The sequence below is a fragment of the Pongo pygmaeus genome, chromosome 7 (assembly GCF_028885625.2).
Source record: "Pongo pygmaeus isolate AG05252 chromosome 7, NHGRI_mPonPyg2-v2.0_pri, whole genome shotgun sequence".
In the NCBI taxonomy this organism is placed as follows: Eukaryota; Metazoa; Chordata; class Mammalia; order Primates; family Hominidae; genus Pongo; species Pongo pygmaeus.
In genome coordinates this window covers 122135869-122153501 of record NC_072380.2, presented here as the reverse complement: position 1 = coordinate 122153501, position 17633 = coordinate 122135869, and the positions used below count along the sequence as shown (strand labels likewise).

At 41.9% G+C, this 17633-nt stretch overlaps 1 protein-coding gene across 8 annotated transcripts in view; it reads left to right on the top strand.

The window, feature by feature from the left end:
* Positions 1-16462, top strand: part of SYBU (syntabulin) — a 73765-nt gene extending 57303 nt beyond the window's left edge. For 5 of the 8 annotated variants that reach the window (XM_054499887.2, XM_054499886.2, XM_054499891.2 and 2 more), the window contains 4 exons: positions 4322-4424; positions 10447-10650; positions 12429-12578; positions 14438-16462. In XM_054499887.2, coding sequence (XP_054355862.1) covers positions 4322-4424; positions 10447-10650; positions 12429-12578; positions 14438-15545 — 1565 coding nt within the window. In that variant the 3' untranslated portion in view covers positions 15546-16462. The remainder of the gene's footprint in view (positions 1-4321; positions 4425-10446; positions 10651-12428; positions 12579-14437) is intronic. The other 3 variants (XM_054499889.1, XM_054499888.1, XM_054499892.1) reach the window with 1 other exon arrangement.
* The last annotated feature ends 1171 nt before the right edge of the window (positions 16463-17633 follow it).

The following is a 17633-nucleotide window of genomic DNA, read 5'->3' as shown; positions in this document are numbered from 1 at the left end:
TTACATTTACAACTTTTCAAGAATACTTTTATTCTCAAATGCAAAAAAAAAACCTGTATATGTATCTTATCAATGTATTGATCATTTAACCAAATATTCCCTTTCTGAGATAAATACCTATACGGGGTTCAGGAAAGTAATTTGCAAAAACTAAAACAAAAACCCTGTTTAGGCTGTGAAGCGTTTCTTGGATACCTTGGCTGGGCCCCCCAAGCCTCAGCAGCTAAGAGTCAGTTCTACTGAATGTACTTTAGAGCAGCTTCTTTTAATAGTGTCTTCTATAATTGCATGTGTCCATTGCTCCTGCTGCTCCTTAATAGCTGTGCTTAGCTTCAGTGAAAATGGTTCCTTTCTCCTCCCTGGAGACCTGTAAATTTAAAAATTTGTGTATTTTGGGGGGATGGGTGGAGAAGGAGGATGGGAGAGAAGGGGTGGGAACTAGGTGGGTTTTCTTTTTTTTAATTTACTGCCTCTATTTGAGGTGGTCCAACCTGAATTAATTTGATAGCTTTGCAGTGATAAAAGATAAGAGAGGGCTTGGGGTTACTTAAATCAGTGTTTTAGAATGGCTTAATACTGCTTAGTAGATCTCAGGATTGCTCTATACTGTGATGTTCTGATGTATGAGGACTGCTCCATATCTTGAAAACAGGCAAAATTAATAATGTCCTAAGAGACCAGATTACAGGCAGTGCTTTAAAAATAAGTCTAGTTAGTTATCAGTTTGGGCACGTATTCTTTTTGTTTTCATTTTTCCTTCCTTTTCTAATTCCCTGGCATTAGCATACGTGCACAGAACGCTTATTATCCTAACGTTATAAATAAAAGGAATATCTCTCAAAAGAGTTCAGCAGTGCTATGAAAACAAAAAACTTCCAGAACTTCTGGAGGCCACTGGGCATAGCTTCTTGAGAGTTGGAAAAGTGCCTTCTGCAGCAGGATGCTTAGTCACCAAGCGTTTGGCATCAGAGCATTATCTTAAAGGTCATCAAATTCATCCTGTCTGTTCAGTCCTGGGTTAACACTCCACTAACCTGGAAGCTGATCGAAAACAATATTGATGAGGAACAAAGACTGTTGATGAGGATGACATTCATTCTTTACAAGAAACCCATGAAGCAGGTGCTATGAGTATCATCTTTATTTAACCAATTTGGAAACTGGGACACAGAGAAGTGAAGTAACTTGGCTAAAACTTTCCACCTAATATGGGTTAGGGGCAGGCTTTGAATCCAGGCTGTCTAGCTGAGGTCCTATGTTTTTTCTTTTTGTTTTGTTTTTTGTTTTTGTTTTTGTTTTGTTTTGTTTTGTTTTTTGAGATGGAGTCTTGCTCTGTCACCCAGGCTGGAGTGCAGTGGCATGATCTTGGCTCACTGCAACCTCCGACTCCCTGGTTCAAGCAATTCTCCTGCCTCAGCTTCCCAAGTAGCTAGGATTACAGGTGCTCACCACCACACCCAGCTAATTTTTGTATTTTTAGTGGAGACAGGGTTTCGCCATGTTGGCCAGGCTGGTTTCGAACTCCTGACCTCAGGTAATCCACCCACCTTGGCCTCCCAAACTGCTGGGATTACAAGCGTGAGCCACCATGCCCAGCTGAGTTTCTACGTTTTTAGTTTAGGTACTCTGTGTGATTTTAATAACCCAAAAGAGCACTGAAAACAATACCTTAGTTGCATACACTGTTTAAAGGAAATGAATAAAGAATGCCTCTCCTTCCTTGTATCTTTGTTGCCAACTAATAGATAAATGGCGGTGGGGGCCGGGGGTGTGATTAGGTCTCCAGCTTTTCTCTTAGTTATTTTGCTTAGTACATGAAGAAAGTATATCAGATGATGTATTACATTTAGCTTTCCTGTGTATCCCTCAAAAAGAGTTCACTGATTTTTACACTGCATTAACCAGGTTACGTTTTTTAAATTCATGAACTGAAATAGTTGTGAAGTAGTATATACATTTTTCACTATCGTACTATTCAAATGGGCCTGAATACAGCTGCAGGGACCCAAATGTGCCTTCTAATCTCTTTCAGATGTACAGAAGGTAAGAGAGGAAAGTGCTGAAACAAAGTGACCTTAGGCCCTGCAAATACATAAAAGTCAATATATTTAGTTCCAGTAGCAATAAAATATAGAACAAAGTTGTCCTTTCAGTTCAGAGAACATAATTACCACAGATCAGAAGCACCATGGGGTAACAATGGATTTTCCGCAATTATCTGTTCCTGTTCTAGAATTTCTGCTTTCAGGCAAGCAGTTCAATTATAATCAATGGGCTTTTGTGAAAGGAATGAAAGCCGAGTGTTTTTCAGAGTAATAATTTCACATTAGAAAATAATATCTTAAACCTGATGGCTGCAACTGCAGGATCTATTTTTGAAAATTGCCTACCTTTATCATTTAATAACCAACCTGACAATTTACTAGCAAACAAAGCTGGTTGAGTTAGGCTGTCAGGAATCTCATGCTGCTGGACTGCATTACCAGTCATGAATCCTTCAGATTGTAAACTACTACAGTTTAACCAGTGCATTCCTTAGAGTCAACTGATTAAGTTTGGGGAGCTTCTAGGAGCTCATTACATCATTAGACAAAGTCTCTGCAATCCAGAAGGAATAGCTGGTCTCAGTTCTGATAAACTGCCATGCTAATCTTCCCAGAATTCTACTGGGAGCCGGGAGTCACTGCTGTCATTTGGCTAATGGGTCATTCTTGGTCTCTTTCGTAGAGTCCTGGACTTCCTAGAGGCTGGAGTTCCTGAAAGCTCCTGGAAACCAGGGGAAGGATTTTTTTTTTTTCTCTCTGCCTTGTGATTACCTACCTTCCTCTCTAGCAAAACTAATAGAGGCCATCAGAAAGAGAAATCTGTTCCTTAGTAGGCCAGAGTCTGGCCACATCTTGTACCTGTGGTTCATGTTAGCCTTTTAGGGAGATGGTAATGTATAGTTTCTTTAAGAACTTCTCCTGTTCCCCTGCTTCTTCCTACTGCCTTTCTGAGGACAAAACATAGTATGGGAGAAGTAGCATGAAGATTTGGTCCTGGACAGGATTCATCATCACCTATAAGCTTCAGGCAAACAGCTTCAGTTTTCTCAATAGTAAAATAGTGAGATTAATGTCTATTTTACAAAGATGTCAATATTAAATAATAAATAGCATAGAAAGCATCGTGAACAGGACCTGGGACCTAGTAAACACTCAAAAAATAGTCATTATTATGATAATTATTGTTCACTGCTTGTTAGAAAATCAAGGATTTAAGCTATTCATATTTTCTTCAGCTCAGAAATGTGAGCTGGCTCTGGGTTCTAGACCATAAAAGGCACAAATTGTCTTGTAGGGGTTGAGCAACAAGGTCAAATTAAACTGTATACCTAGACTTATTTTTCAAAAGCACATGGTACTTCACGTTTTTAAAAAATTATTTTTCTTCTTCTCATTGTTCTAGCTTGCCTCTTCGACCTCTCCTCACTTCCCCAGGCAGTGTATGGGAAAGTTTCCATTATTACTCTTTCAGAACTACATATTTTTGTTAGAATGAATTTATATAAATTATTTTACTGCACAGCATGTTTATATTATAATTACACACCCACCTGTAGTCTGTACTCAAAGTATCATGTGATCTTTGCAAACTAATGAACATCGCTACTTGTAATCCCACCCTGAAGCTAAAATTCCAAATTGCAGTGTAATTTACAGGTTCTATCACTGTTAAATTTCTGCTTTTCTGTTAAGGATCTATTCTTTAAAGAAAAACCAAAACTACAGTCAGAGAAAGTCAGTCCTCAGATAGTGCCAGTGCAGCAGTCTGGGAGCCCAGGCTTTGCTCTTTCCTGACTGCCTCTCACTGGTTAACTGTCTCCAAACCTAACGTGCCAAATTGAAGTATGAGTAGCTGACTACAGAAGTCCAAAGATAAACTCTCTTGGAAAAACTACTCTTGGACTGATAAGTATTTTATTTTTCTTTTGCTTGAAGTAGGGTGAGCCCATTGTTGTGGAGTGAGAGCCTCACATACGGGAGAACAGTGCATTTCTTGACGCACTTGGGTCACTGTTGACAGTGTCTGCAGAAAGACTGGCCTCTTTATGAAACCAACCTTACTGTGCATCTTAGCTGTGTTTATGAAATGATGTCCTTGTGCTGGGCCTTCTCTTGACTGCTTTCAGGAAAACGCTGTGAGCCTGGAAGCTCTGGAATCTTGGCACTTGCCAATAGTGTGCAAACGCAGGGAGCAGGGACCTGGAAGGCAGGGAACTGGCCAGTGTGTTCTCCGGTTTCCTTTCCCTCACGCTTCTCTCTCCCCTGTTGTTTTTCAGGTAGTGAAGCTGATTTTAGCTCCTCGAGCAGCACAGGCAGCATTTCTGCTCCTGAGGTCCATATGTCGACTGCGGGAAGCAAGCGGTCTTCTTCTTCACGCAAGTAGGCACCAACTCCTGCTCTGTAATTAAGACGCTTTACACAGGTGACTCACCTGCACCTATGCATCCACAGAACCACCCGGATTACTGTCCATTCATATTGTATTATTCAGTGAGGCTTTTTGTTTTGTTTTTTTACGGTGATTTTAAATTGGTAGTTTTTCCTGCCTTGCCAACTGTGGTCACATGGCTCAGCTGTGTTCGTCCATCCATGGCTGTCTCCCATCCAGCCCTTGACTCTATGCCCACTCCTCCTTCTGTCCCTTCTCTCTTTCCCTCACTCACCTGTGTACTCATCTGCATAGGAAGCTAGTGGTCTCCCACTTCCCTCCTACCTCCCCTCCGTGAATCTATGAGTCTCTTAGCTGTGAAGCCTCTGACTTCACCTTTTTTTCTTCTAGCTGGACTTCCATTTTTCACCTCTGTGAAGGAAGCAGCTACTCCCTGACCACTCCCAGCATTTACCTGGGGAAGGAGTGAAGAAAGTGTAGGAAAGTTCATAGGCATGGTGGCCACCCCATAGAGCACACTAGCTGGGTGTGTGGGCTCTGAAGCCAGGCTGCCTTGGCTCAAATGCCAGCACCACCAACTCCAGGCTGTGCGGCTCTGAGCAAGTTGTTTAACCACTCCATGCCTTGTTTACCTTATCTGTGAAACAGACCTACCCACCTCAGAGGGTTTATTGTTGGGATTAAACAAGTTAATAAAAGTAAAATGCTGAGTCAGAGCATGGAGCATAGCAAGCATCAACCAATGCTCTCCATTGATGTTATTTGAATTGGTAGAGAGGACTATGAGACATGGGAGCCACTATGCACATTCAGTGGGAGGGACTGTAAGCCCCAGGATTCTGTGCTTGCCACCAGTGGCTTTGTTTACTCATTTAACAAGTATTTATTGAGCATCTACTATGAGGAAACAAAACTCCACAAAATTATATTCATCGTAGTAGGACAAGAAGGACAATAAATTGAAAAATAATATAATTATTTTTTAAAATACTCAGGGGAAGGAGATAGACAGTAATGTGGTTTGTGGTGTATTTTAGCTTGGTGGGTCCTAGGATACCTCAGTGATGAACTGAGCTCTGAGCAGAGACTTAAAGAAAGTTATGGAGGGAGCCACAGAACGTGAGGGGATCTGGCTTCCGACTTTGTCACATCACTTGATTCTCCTGGGCCACGGTGTCCAAAAGACAGTTGGACTGTGTGACTTTTTAAGGTCTCTTCCTGGAGAAAATCTATTTAGTTTCCAAAAGCCTGCCTTTCCGGGACTCAGCAAGCAAATATTTTCTATTTCTCTTGGGTGAGCTGAAGATTTAGCAGATGTTTATAAGGCAACCTGAGACCCCCAGGGCACAGTTTTATCATTAAAAATACAGCTGAAGCCAGACAAACCTGTAACAAAAGAATGAAGTCCACAGTAATAAAGCACAATTGCTCTATCCCCAGCCCCCACCCACCACCGCCATTTTGGCAATAAAGTGCCTCTGGGATTATAGGACATGAATGTAAACATTCTGTGTAAATCAGATGTGGCTTGCTCTGAGAATAAACCATTTATATAACCCATTCAAGAAGTTATGACATACACATGGAACAAAGTATCAAACAATATAGAAAAGCAAAAAGATAAAAAAGGAAGGCCTGTAGATGAAGCCAACTTAAATATTTCAAAGGAATTTGTGTTTGTGGTTAAATTCCAAGGTTGTGTCAGTAATACAGAGTGACTAAGAGAAAATATTCTAGTCTAGAATTCATGGTCAAAATTTGATATATTAAACATAAAATAGCCAAATATAATTATATGCAAATCAGATGAATGCTTATATTAGTATCTGTTATAGCCAAGCAATAATAGACTTCAAAGGTTTAACAAAAATTAATAGACGGAAAATTGAAAATGGCAGCGCTCTATCTATTATCCTCAGTTTTTAAAAATCTCAGCTGTGCGCAGTGGCTCACGCCTATAATCCCAGCACTTTTAGGAGGCCGAGGCAGGTGGATCAATTGAGTTCAGGAGTTCAAGACCAGCCTGGCTAATATGGTGAAACCCTGTCTCTACTAAAAATACAAAAAAAAAAAAAATTAGCCGGGCATGTAGGTGGGTGCCTGTTATCCCAGCTACTCAGAAAGTTGAAGCAGGAGAATTGCTTGAACCTGAGAGGCAGAGGTTGCAGTGAATCAAGATCGCACCACTGCACTCCAGACCTGGGCAACAGAACAAGACTGTTTCAAATAAATAAATAAATAAATAAATAAATAAATAAATAAATAAAAGAATCTCACCCAGGCACAGAGTACCATCAGTAGATTTTGGTCATGGACTATCTCAGGAATTTCACATAAATTCTGTGTTCTGGAGGGCCATGCGTAGGGGGGGGCGGCTCCTCTAGAGTAGCTGGGTATCTCTGCCAAACTGTAGTAGCTTGTGATCCTTTCAATTGGCTGCTTCCCCATGTAGTGAATGAATTTTCTCTGTGGAGAATTAGCTCCCTGAGGGAAGCCTAACAGGAAGATTGGTCAATCAGTGGGAAATGTGAGGAACAGGTGGAGTTGGTGAGAATATTTTTGACAAGTTATTTTTAAAACAAAAACTTTAAAGGCTTATAGATTATCTTGTCTCATAGAAGGGCAACTCTGCTGACATTTCTAAGGAATTATCTTTCTTAAACTAAAACATGAATCTGTTTGGAAGATAAAAATTAGACAGAAAAAGAAACCCCTTAGGATTTGGAGTCAGACAGACCTGGGATTGAGGTTAGCCTCCATTATTTATCAGGTGTGTGACCCCAAGCCTCAGTTTCCTGTTTTGGGATATGGGATAATAATAGCATCTTACTTCACTGAGTTAAATGAGATGATATGTGTGAGTGCTTGACATGATGCCCAGAACTTAGTGAAAGTGTTGGTAAAAGGTGGTTTTCGTCAGTAGGGGTGAAAGTAATACTAAGAGACATGGTACTGTTGCTGTTGCTGCTGCTGCTGCTGGTGGTGGTTATGGTGGTAATCATGGTGGTAGTGATTATTAGTCTGCTAGGGCTGCATAACCCAGTACCATAGACTGGATGGCCTAAACAACAGAAATGTATTTACTCACAGTTCTGGAAAAGGGAAGTCTGATACCAAGATGTCTGCAGGGTTGGCTTCTTCTGAGGCTCCTCTCCTTGGCTTGTAGTGGCCATCTTCTCCCTGTGTCTCTACATCATCTTCCTTCTGCTTATGTCTGTTCAAATTCCTTCTTTGTATAAGGACACCAGTTAAACTGGATTAGGGCCCACCCTAACTGCCTCATTTTAACTTAATCACTTTTTTAAAGCCCCGTTATTCTGTGGTACTGGGAGTTAGGGCTTCAACGTATCAATTTGCAGGGGGTGACACAGTTCAACCCTAGATCATGGTGATGATGGTGATGATGATGATGATGATGATGATGATGATGATGATGATGATAATGATAATGATATTACCTGAAGTCCAGAGCCATGGTCAGGGAATCAAAATCCACCTGAGTCACTCATGAGGTTTCGTCTTCACTCCTCTGTCTCTGACCTTCTAGTTATGTATTCAGGTTTGTACAAGGGTTCAGGGTCAGCAGAATTTTCTTTCCTCTTTGTGGACTGTGTTTTTCTTGTCCACCAGACCGAAGGATCTGGGATGGGCTGAAGAGGACAGCATTGGGTTTGACAGTTCATGGCCATGACAAACATGGAATCTCAGTGTCTCCTTTGAAAATGTTTCCTATCAATGCCTATAATGAGTTTGCACCTATATATGTTAGCATTTGAACTACTAAATAAAGAGAACTGATATTTTTAAGCATGTTGCTTCTTTTTAAAAAGTTAGCTCTTACAAACTGTCTGATAATTTATTTCCTGATCAATATTCAGAAAGCATCTGAAACAGCGCTAGGGTCACAGAAGGTCCTCAGTGGAAGTTAACTCGTAATAAAATTCCCCAGGTCAAAATATGGGACAGCTCTTTACATTCCCGCCTAACATGTAATGGCTAATCCTCCATATTTCTCATAATCAGATTAAGAAATAGTCTGGTTGATGCCAGACTTAGAAGTGAAGCATGGAAAAGAAAATGCACACCAGGGTACATGTTCCTTTCAGCTACTCATGAAGTGCTTTCTACCATGGGCTGCTGAAGTTGGTTTTGTCACAAAGCCATCAGCCCATCTGTTCCGTATAAAGTGTCCTCTTCTCACGAAGAGAAGAGCGGCGTTCATTTGGATGATTTCAAAAGGAAATAACTTTAACTTTAGAACTTGGTTACATTTTATTTATGTATGATTTGCAAGGTTGACAGTTGAAATTATATTTGATTGTAAATAAGTAATCATGGTTTTGAAGCCAAGTATACCCACACGCACACTTGCATTCACATTTACACACATTTCTCATTAAGATGTCAGTTGGATACAGCTGTAATTAAAATTGCAAAGAAAGGATTGTCAGAAAGCAGTACTACTATATGAAAGCTATCTTGTTTTCTCTTTTTTTGCCATCAAGTAATATTCCTGACATAGAACTTTATCCTGTTTAAGTAGTTTCGACATTCTCAAGATGCTTCCTTGCACTAGTGGGTGTCAAATCTCTGTCAGGATTAATGGTGAAGTTTGAACAAGTTTATCCTCTAATAATACTCTACATTTGAGTTACCCTTAATAGCTTGTGGAATGTACTCACATGCATTCTTTGATTTGATTTTGACATCAGTTCTGTGAGGAAGGTAGGAAAGGGGCGTGTGTGTGCATGTGTGTGTGTTTTGATCCCCATGTTAAGTGGCTCATTTGCCTAAGTTCCTACTAAGTGGCAGTGCCAATGACTCACACCTGGTTCATTTATTCAGCAGTCCTTTAGGGAACACTTACCATGTATCAAAAGTAGGAGGATAGAAAGAACAGGCTGTTTCTGCCCTCAAGGTTGCCCTAGCCTAGCAGGAAGGACAAATAAGTATGCAGTTGTGACGCCATGTGATAAGTCCAATGGTAGAAGTTTGCACAGAGTTTTAGGGAGCATTAAGGAGTGCACCTACACTGGCCTAGGGAAGGAAGAATATAGAGAAGGCTTTTTAGAGTAGGTTCCCATCAGTCTCAAAGTAGGAAGTATCTTGGTATCCAGGGGCTTAGAGAAGGGAGCAGGCGAACATTCTAAGCAGAGGAGATTATGAGTTCAAAAACCTAAGGATGGTCAAGAATGGATCCTTCAGGAAACTGTAGGTGATTTGGAATGCTGTAGTACAGAGGGAGAAGGGAGGAGTGGTGGAGGATGGGGTTGGATGGAGTAGTGGGATTGGACTTTGTGAGCCATCTTAAGGAGGCTGGCCTTTGTTCTGGAGGCAGTGGGGAACCATCGCAAGGCTTTGAGGAGGATAGTGAATCAGATTCCGTTTTGAAAGGCCACTCCAGCCACAAGCCAACCTTCTACTGGAGGGAGCGAGGCAAGAGGCAGGAGAACCAAGATGGGGCTGTTACAGTATTTCAGCAATTAAATGACAAAGGTTGTCTTAAGTCATTGGGGCTAGAAAAAAATGAAAAAAAATTTTAACTAATCTAAATTACCGATGATGCATTTATATGTGCTCTGTTTATCTGCCCTGTTTTCTCCTCCTCCTTTATGGGCTACCACCTTCCCCCATCCTCCAAATGAACCGCATTAGGTGGACTAGAACAAAAACCACTTCTTGAAAACAGCCTCCAAAATAAACCTGAGCTAAATCAATATTCTACATTGTGTATGTTCTTAGCAGGCTATTGGGTGTAATCCAAAACAAGCTTTATGGTCAGAAACTATTTGAAAGAACAACAGAGGGAGAGGTTGCTTGTGCTGATGACACAAGGAGAGAAAATACCAGGCAGGTGGGAAGAAGGCCACTCCTAAGGACAGTCTACACGAATAATTGTATTGCCCCTTTCAGCTCTATAAATTGGATTTCCTTAGATTTAAGGAGTAAGACATTAGCCCTTGGGCATCTGTAGCCCCAAGAATTTTAACATTTTTCATGCTTTTCTCCCAGTCGAGGTCCTCATGGGCGGAGTAATGGAGCTTCGTCGCACAAGCCTGGCAGCAGCCCATCATCCCCGCGGGAAAAGGACCTTCTGTCCATGCTGTGCAGGAATCAGCTGAGCCCTGTCAATATCCATCCCAGTTATGCACCTTCTTCCCCAAGCAGTAGCAACTCAGGCTCCTACAAAGGAAGCGACTGTAGCCCCATCATGAGGTGAGTCCTGCTCACCTAATTCATGCATCTTAGTTTGTCCTACTTGGTAAGCTTTTCTTTAAAAAAGAAAAAAAAAAAGTTATACAACTCTTGATCCCTTGCCTGATTCTACAAGACACTGCATTTTTCTTTCCCACATTTGACTCATTCCTCAAGGGCTGCTGCAGAAAGAGCACAAGCCACAATTTCTAACAAGGCACAGCAATCTAAGCAGTTCCTGAATAGGGAGAGAAAATGCCACAGAGGCAGCAGGAGGCTGAGGCAGGAGAATTGCTTGAACCTGGGAGGCAGAGGTTCCAGTGAACCGAGACCATGCCACTGAACTCCAGCCTGGGCAACAGAGCAAGACTCCATCTCAAACAAACAGACAAAAACAACTTAAGATGATTCTGTAGGCACCTGTTGCTACAGGGGTGTGTGAAAGGTGGGGAGAGTGTCCAACTCAGTCTGGAGCGATCAGGGGAGGCCTCCCTGAGAAAGTGAAATGGAATTGAGGTCTGAAGAGCAAGCAACAAGTTAATTCATATGAGGTTGTAGGGAGTGTGGAGCAGAAAGAAGGAACTGCATTTCCAAAGAGGCCACGACACGAGGACTGGATGGTGGGCATGGACACAGGTCATCTTGGAGGCAGGCAGGTGCTCAGGGAGCTGGCAGCACAGTGGCTGGGACTGGGTCCAGAGTCAGGGAAGTTGCTGGCCGCCCTCCTCCTTCGGCCTTCTTCCTGCTGGGCATCCCTGTTCTCGTCAGTCAGCTCTCTTACAGCAGGGATTCCCAGCTCCCAGCCAGGCCTGAGAGGGGCCAAGATTCCAGCAAGGGCTGTTTTGTAAAACATTGAGCCTGTCTTACAAAACACACTGGGGAGAGTTAAGTAGAGGAAGAAACTCCTTCCCTTCAGAAGAAGGATCTTTCCATTTCCTCCAAACTGGCATACTCACAGCAGGGATTGATTTTAGAACAACTTGCATTCAGCAAATAGCCATCAGGATCTTTAGGCAGTGGCACACTGTGCAGAAAGTTAGGTCCTCTGGCTGGCTTCCTTCTCTTCTGCCCAGGCCCATCCCCTGACCCTCACCCATTGTGCTCCATGTTACTCTGAACTGACAGCTCAGGCACCTGGACAATGGTGCATTACTTTGTATGAGAACATTCCTAAGCCATAGAAAATTCTCCTCCTCCACGGTCCCTATTCTCTCCATAAATACACCAATACCCCCTTCAATCTTCAAACTAATTAACAGTCCTAAGATTGGCAATTCTATTACAGCTCACCTTCTGAAGTGAGGTCACCCATTATTGAGGTTTAAGACCCCAGCACACAGCTACCATTCCTTCTCAAGCTGTTAGCAATGTCTGGGTCAATGTGGGTGGCTATAACAAAGTACTCTAGATGTTGGTCCAAATCTTTCGAGAACCATGGGCTACATACTGTAGGTTTAGGTCTGAGATCAGAGTGCCAACAAGGTCTGGATCTGGGAAGGGCTGTCTTCCGGGCTGCAGACTGCTGACCTTTTAGTGTATCCTCACAGGGTGGCAAAAGAAAGCTAGAAAGCTCTCTGGGGTTCCTTTTATAAGAGCATTAATCCCATTTATGAAGGCTTCACCTTTATGGGCTAATTCCCAAAGTCGTCACCACCTAATACCATCATATTGGGGTAAGAATTTCAACATATGAATTCTGGAGAGACACAAACATTCAGTTGATAACACTCTGTGTTACTCTTCTTTTTATAGAAAAGGAAACGGCAAAAAGTAACACTTCATTACTTGGATTGTTTCAGGCGTTCTGGAAGGTACATGTCTTGCGGTGAAAATCATGGTGTCAGACCCCCAAACCCAGAGCAGTATTTGACTCCACTGCAGCAGAAAGAGGTGACAGTGAGACACCTCAAAACCAAGCTGAAGGAATCTGAGCGCCGACTCCATGAAAGGTGAATCTGCCTTCCTTGCACGGGGGGGTGTAGGACAACTTCTTTCTCCATAAAATGAAATATGAACCCAAACTATAGAAAGATAGAAAAGAAAAAATGATTGTATTCAATTTTGGTCAAATTTTTAAAGTCAGCCTCTGAAAAGAGTCATTTCATAACTCTGTGTGATATGGCTGTTTCAGGAGTTCAGGGAGGCCCGTAGGTTAGAGGGGATCCTTTGATTTTGTTGTTATTGTCGTTTTTTGTTTTTTTGTTGTTGTTGTTGTTGTTTTGCAGTGTATACAGCTTTGATGTGAAATAATTGGGCATGTGCATGACTATTTTTAAATGGCAAAAACACGTGCGGGAACAATCCCATACTTCCAGCAGAATGGGTCACAACCGTGGACCAATTAAGCCCTGTTTATATCCGTGCACGAATGGATATCTGTGTGCATTGTGATTCCTGCATGCTATTTCTGTGCCGAAGGAAGGGGCTCATTGTTCTTGGCCAAGTGTTAAGGTTGAAAAAAAAAAGCCCATGCTTAAGAGATCTTATCTGAGGGAGAAGACTTTTGATCTGGGCAGCAGGCCAGTTTTTCTGCTTGATGATTTTCCCCTGGAACATTTTGGAACAGACCAGGAAAGCTCTGACCAGGGTAGCTGTGAGCTCAGGGTGAGGGTGGCATGTGCATTCTCTAAGAGTCTGGGCTACCTGATCAGCCCAAACCTCCTCTTCTGCTGCCACAAAGACATAGAGAAAACTCAATGACCTTGGTTGCTAAAACTGTGGGCAGATAAGGGTGCAGACTGTGAGGAAGGGACATTTTTCATCTTCCGAATTAATCTGGCTCATCATCTGTCTGAAACAGATTTGAGACCCAAACTGTCCTCTGGGGTTAGTCAGACCTTATGTCTGGAAGTGTTTGATCTGTGATTTGCAGAGTCCATGGGAGGATTGGAGCACTCAAGGGAGGAAGGAATGGGAATGCAGCAAAACTTGGGAAAATATTCTAGCCTAAACTTAAATAAGCAATATTGATGTCTCTTCATATATATGAGGATCCTGACTACCCTATCTTCATATCCACTGAGAATGTAAGGACTGAATATGAAAAAATTATATGTAAGAAAGAATTTATATACCAAGATCTTGAAATAGGGTTGTCCTGTGAAGGATCTGAAAAATAGGATAGATTCTCCTTAGTGTAGGATGAATTCAATATTATCCTGCCTGAGAGGAGATAGAATAAGCAGCTTGTCAGCATGTAAAGTCCCTGCCACGTGTAGCATTTTATGATTTCAAAAATGTTTATCATTGGAATACCATACGAACAATTTAGCAAGGCTAAAACTTATCAGTCTACCTTCTGTCTTTGATAGGTAATTAAAAGTGAACTGGCCTTCCACAAACTATAGACATTTGGAAAGGGTAGGATATGGAGATAGGCTAACAGATGCTAAGATGTTCTAATAATAAAGTTTCAAATATTAAGGATTGAGTAGAAGATAAGACTTGTAACACACTGCAATATCTGACCCATAATGAGTACTCAGAAAAAATTGTGGTAGCTATTTTGATTCTGATTCTGATTACTATTATTACTTTAGCCATTTTACAAGTAAAGAGAAAGTTCATAGCTAATCTCCGCCAAAGAGAAAATGTACTGCTTCTTTAAGTTTAGGCTGGAGTGTTTTCTCAAGTTTTTCTGTGTTTTCTTGAGTTCCCCGCATTGAAAACTGATTTCACATCTGTATTTCAAGTGGAAGAGTATGAGCTCTTGGCTCTGTGCCAGAACTGCCTGTTGCCCAGTTCAAAGTTTTTTGTTTTTTGCTTTTTGTTTTTTTTTTAATTAACCATGCTTGTCTTGGCACTCTAGGGAAAGTGAAATTGTGGAGCTTAAGTCCCAGCTGGCCCGCATGCGAGAGGACTGGATTGAGGAGGAGTGTCACCGGGTAGAGGCCCAGTTGGCACTCAAAGAAGCCAGGAAAGAGATTAAACAGCTCAAACAGGTCATCGAAACCATGCGGAGTAGCTTGGCTGATAAAGATAAAGGCATTCAGAAATATTTTGTGGACATAAACATCCAAAACAAGAAGCTGGAGTCTCTCCTTCAGAGCATGGAGATGGCACACAGTGGCTCTCTGAGGGACGAACTGTGCCTAGACTTTCCATGTGATTCCCCAGAGAAGAGCTTAACCCTCAACCCCCCTCTTGACACAATGGCAGATGGGTTATCTCTGGAAGAGCAGGTCATGGGGGAAGGGGCTGACAGGGAGCTACTGGTAGGAGATAGCATAGCCGACGGCACAGATTTGTTTGATGAGATAGTGACAGCCACCACCACAGAATCTGGTGACCTGGAGCTTGTGCATTCCACCCCTGGGGCTAACGTCCTGGAGCTGCTGCCCATGGTCATGGGTCAGGAGGAGGGCAGTGTGGTGGTGGAGCGAGCCGTTCAGACCGACGTGGTGCCCTACAGCCCAGCCATCTCGGAGCTCATTCAGAATGTGCTGCAGAAGCTCCAGGACCCCTGTCCCTCGAGCTTGGCGTCCCCTGATGAGTCTGAAGCAGACTCGATGGAGAGCTTCCCAGAGTCCCTCTCTGCCTTAGTGGTTGATTTAACTCCAAGAAATCCAAACTCAGCCATCCTTTTGTCTCCCGTGGAGACCCCGTACGCCAATGTGGATGCAGAAGTTCATGCAAATCGCCTCATGAGAGAGCTGGATTTTGCAGCCTGCGTGGAAGAGAGGTTGGATGGTGTCATCCCACTGGCTCGCGGGGGCGTCGTGAGGCAGTACTGGAGCAGCAGCTTCCTGGTGGATCTCCTGGCTGTGGCTGCCCCAGTAGTCCCCACGGTTCTGTGGGCATTCAGTACTCAGCGAGGGGGAACGGATCCTGTCTATAACATCGGGGCCTTGCTCAGAGGCTGTTGCGTGGTTGCCCTGCATTCGCTCCGCCGCACCGCCTTCCATATCAAAACCTAAATAGAAGTTGTTGTTACCGTGTGCCAATGTGTCCCATGTGGGTTGTGCCAGGTAGAGAAACAGGAATTCAATCTGTGACGGTCTCTATTCTGTCGTTTTGCTCCTTGGTATTTGATTTGCACTATATTTAGTTGAAGCCTGTTCACTGTTTAAAACCGGAGGTATCTTCAAAGGCATGGAGACCTGGTTCCAGTAAATGTCCCACCAGTGGGGTATAGAAAGCATGCTCATGACCCTGCCGTGTCGTCTGAGGTACCCGTTCTTATCTAGTGGTTCAGGAAGAGAAAATGCAGTTTGCACTTTCAAGACAGCTTCTCTAATGCTGGCATGTTATCTCCTTGCTTTGCTTTGTGCCGTTTTAAAATGTGTAATTGTTCCAGCATTCCAATGGTCTTGTGCATAGCAGGGGACTGTAACCAAAAATAAACATGTATTTGTGTAATTGGTTTGCAGAAGTCTTGAATAGCTCTTTACTGTCTTACTTGGGGTTGATAAGATTTGAGTGTTTGCAATTTTTTACTAAATGTAGCTCCAAAGTCTTAAATGGCTTGTTTGTTCTTAAACTGTTAATTGATGAAACTGTGCATAAGTTTACAATGTACTAACTTATTTTGCTTATTATATATAGTGTTTTATTGGAAATTGTAACCACACACTTCAGCATGATGAAAATAAAGATCAGTGTTTCCATTTAAATAAATGTTTTATCCTCCTATAAAATAATTATTTCTGTGATTTTACTTCTATGTATAAGGAAGACAATGAATAGCAGATCTTACATCTTTATTAATAGGGTCTGTAAAAATTGAATTAAATTAGGAAGAGGGAAAAAGAGTTATTAAAGAAAGATGATTTCCTACCCTTACTTAAAAAACATCATTTCTGAATAAAAGTAGCTTTATCTGTTTACTTTTAAATTGCCCATACACTATTTTGTCCACAAGTTTATGCAGTAAGTACATCTTGAATGTTTTCAGGAACATTGGGTTGATCTAAGCATGCTAGGTGTTCAGGAGAGGGAGAATATGGTAGTGCCATATAGCTTCCTTCCCCAGAATGATAGGATGAGGGTGGGTGGCTGGGAAGGGATGAGAAGGTATTTGATCTATGTTCATCTAGTGCTTACACCAAAATTTTGAGATTAGTATTTTACACATATAAGGGAACTAAGCCTCAGAGAGGAAAAATGTTCAGGATCTCAGAGCTCATCTCCAGAAGCCACGATTTCAAGTGTTTGCAAAAGCAAATGCCTTTTCTACTTTGCCACACAAAGGGAAGATAAAGAGGCTGGATAATACCCTAAGTTCTCATCCAGAAACTCTTCTTCCATAGCACTTAACACCTTTAAATATACCACCCTTTTACTTACAATGCCTTGGTTATTACCCATCTTTCCCACTGAGATATTAGCTCCATGAGGGCAGGGATCTGTGTTCTGTTTTGTTCACAGATGTATGTCGACAACCTAGAACAAATGAAAGAATAAGACTTAGAATTTGATAGCACAACAGGGAACCTATAATCAATAATAATTTAATTGCATGTATTAAAATCACTAAAATATAATTGGATTGTTTTAACACAAAGGATGCTTGAGGGGATGGATAGCCCATCTTCCATGATGTGACTATTGCACACACATTGCATGCCTGTACCAAAATAGCTCATAAGCCCTATATAGACACCTACTGGGTACCCACAAAATATTTTAAAAATATTTTAATTTTCTAAAGATAAAATTTAACAATAACTTAGTACAGCACCTGGCACATAAGTGGGAAGTCTAAAAATTGCTGTTGAATGAATTAATTAATCCAGCAAATACCAGGTACTCCGATGCTAACTGGGCACTTTCCAGGATGGGTCTTAGATAGTGAAGGAGACAGAAAAGGTTTCTGTCCTCAGGAAGCTTACATTCTGTGTCTGTGAGGGACACAACATGCCATCAAATAAACAAAAGATGGTTTCAGATAGTGGTAAATGCCTCAAAGGAAATAGGATATTTTGACCAAGTGTGGCAGAAGTGAAAGTAAGGACCACATCTCTGAAGAAATAACATTGGTGGGAATGGATGAAAAAGAGTCAATC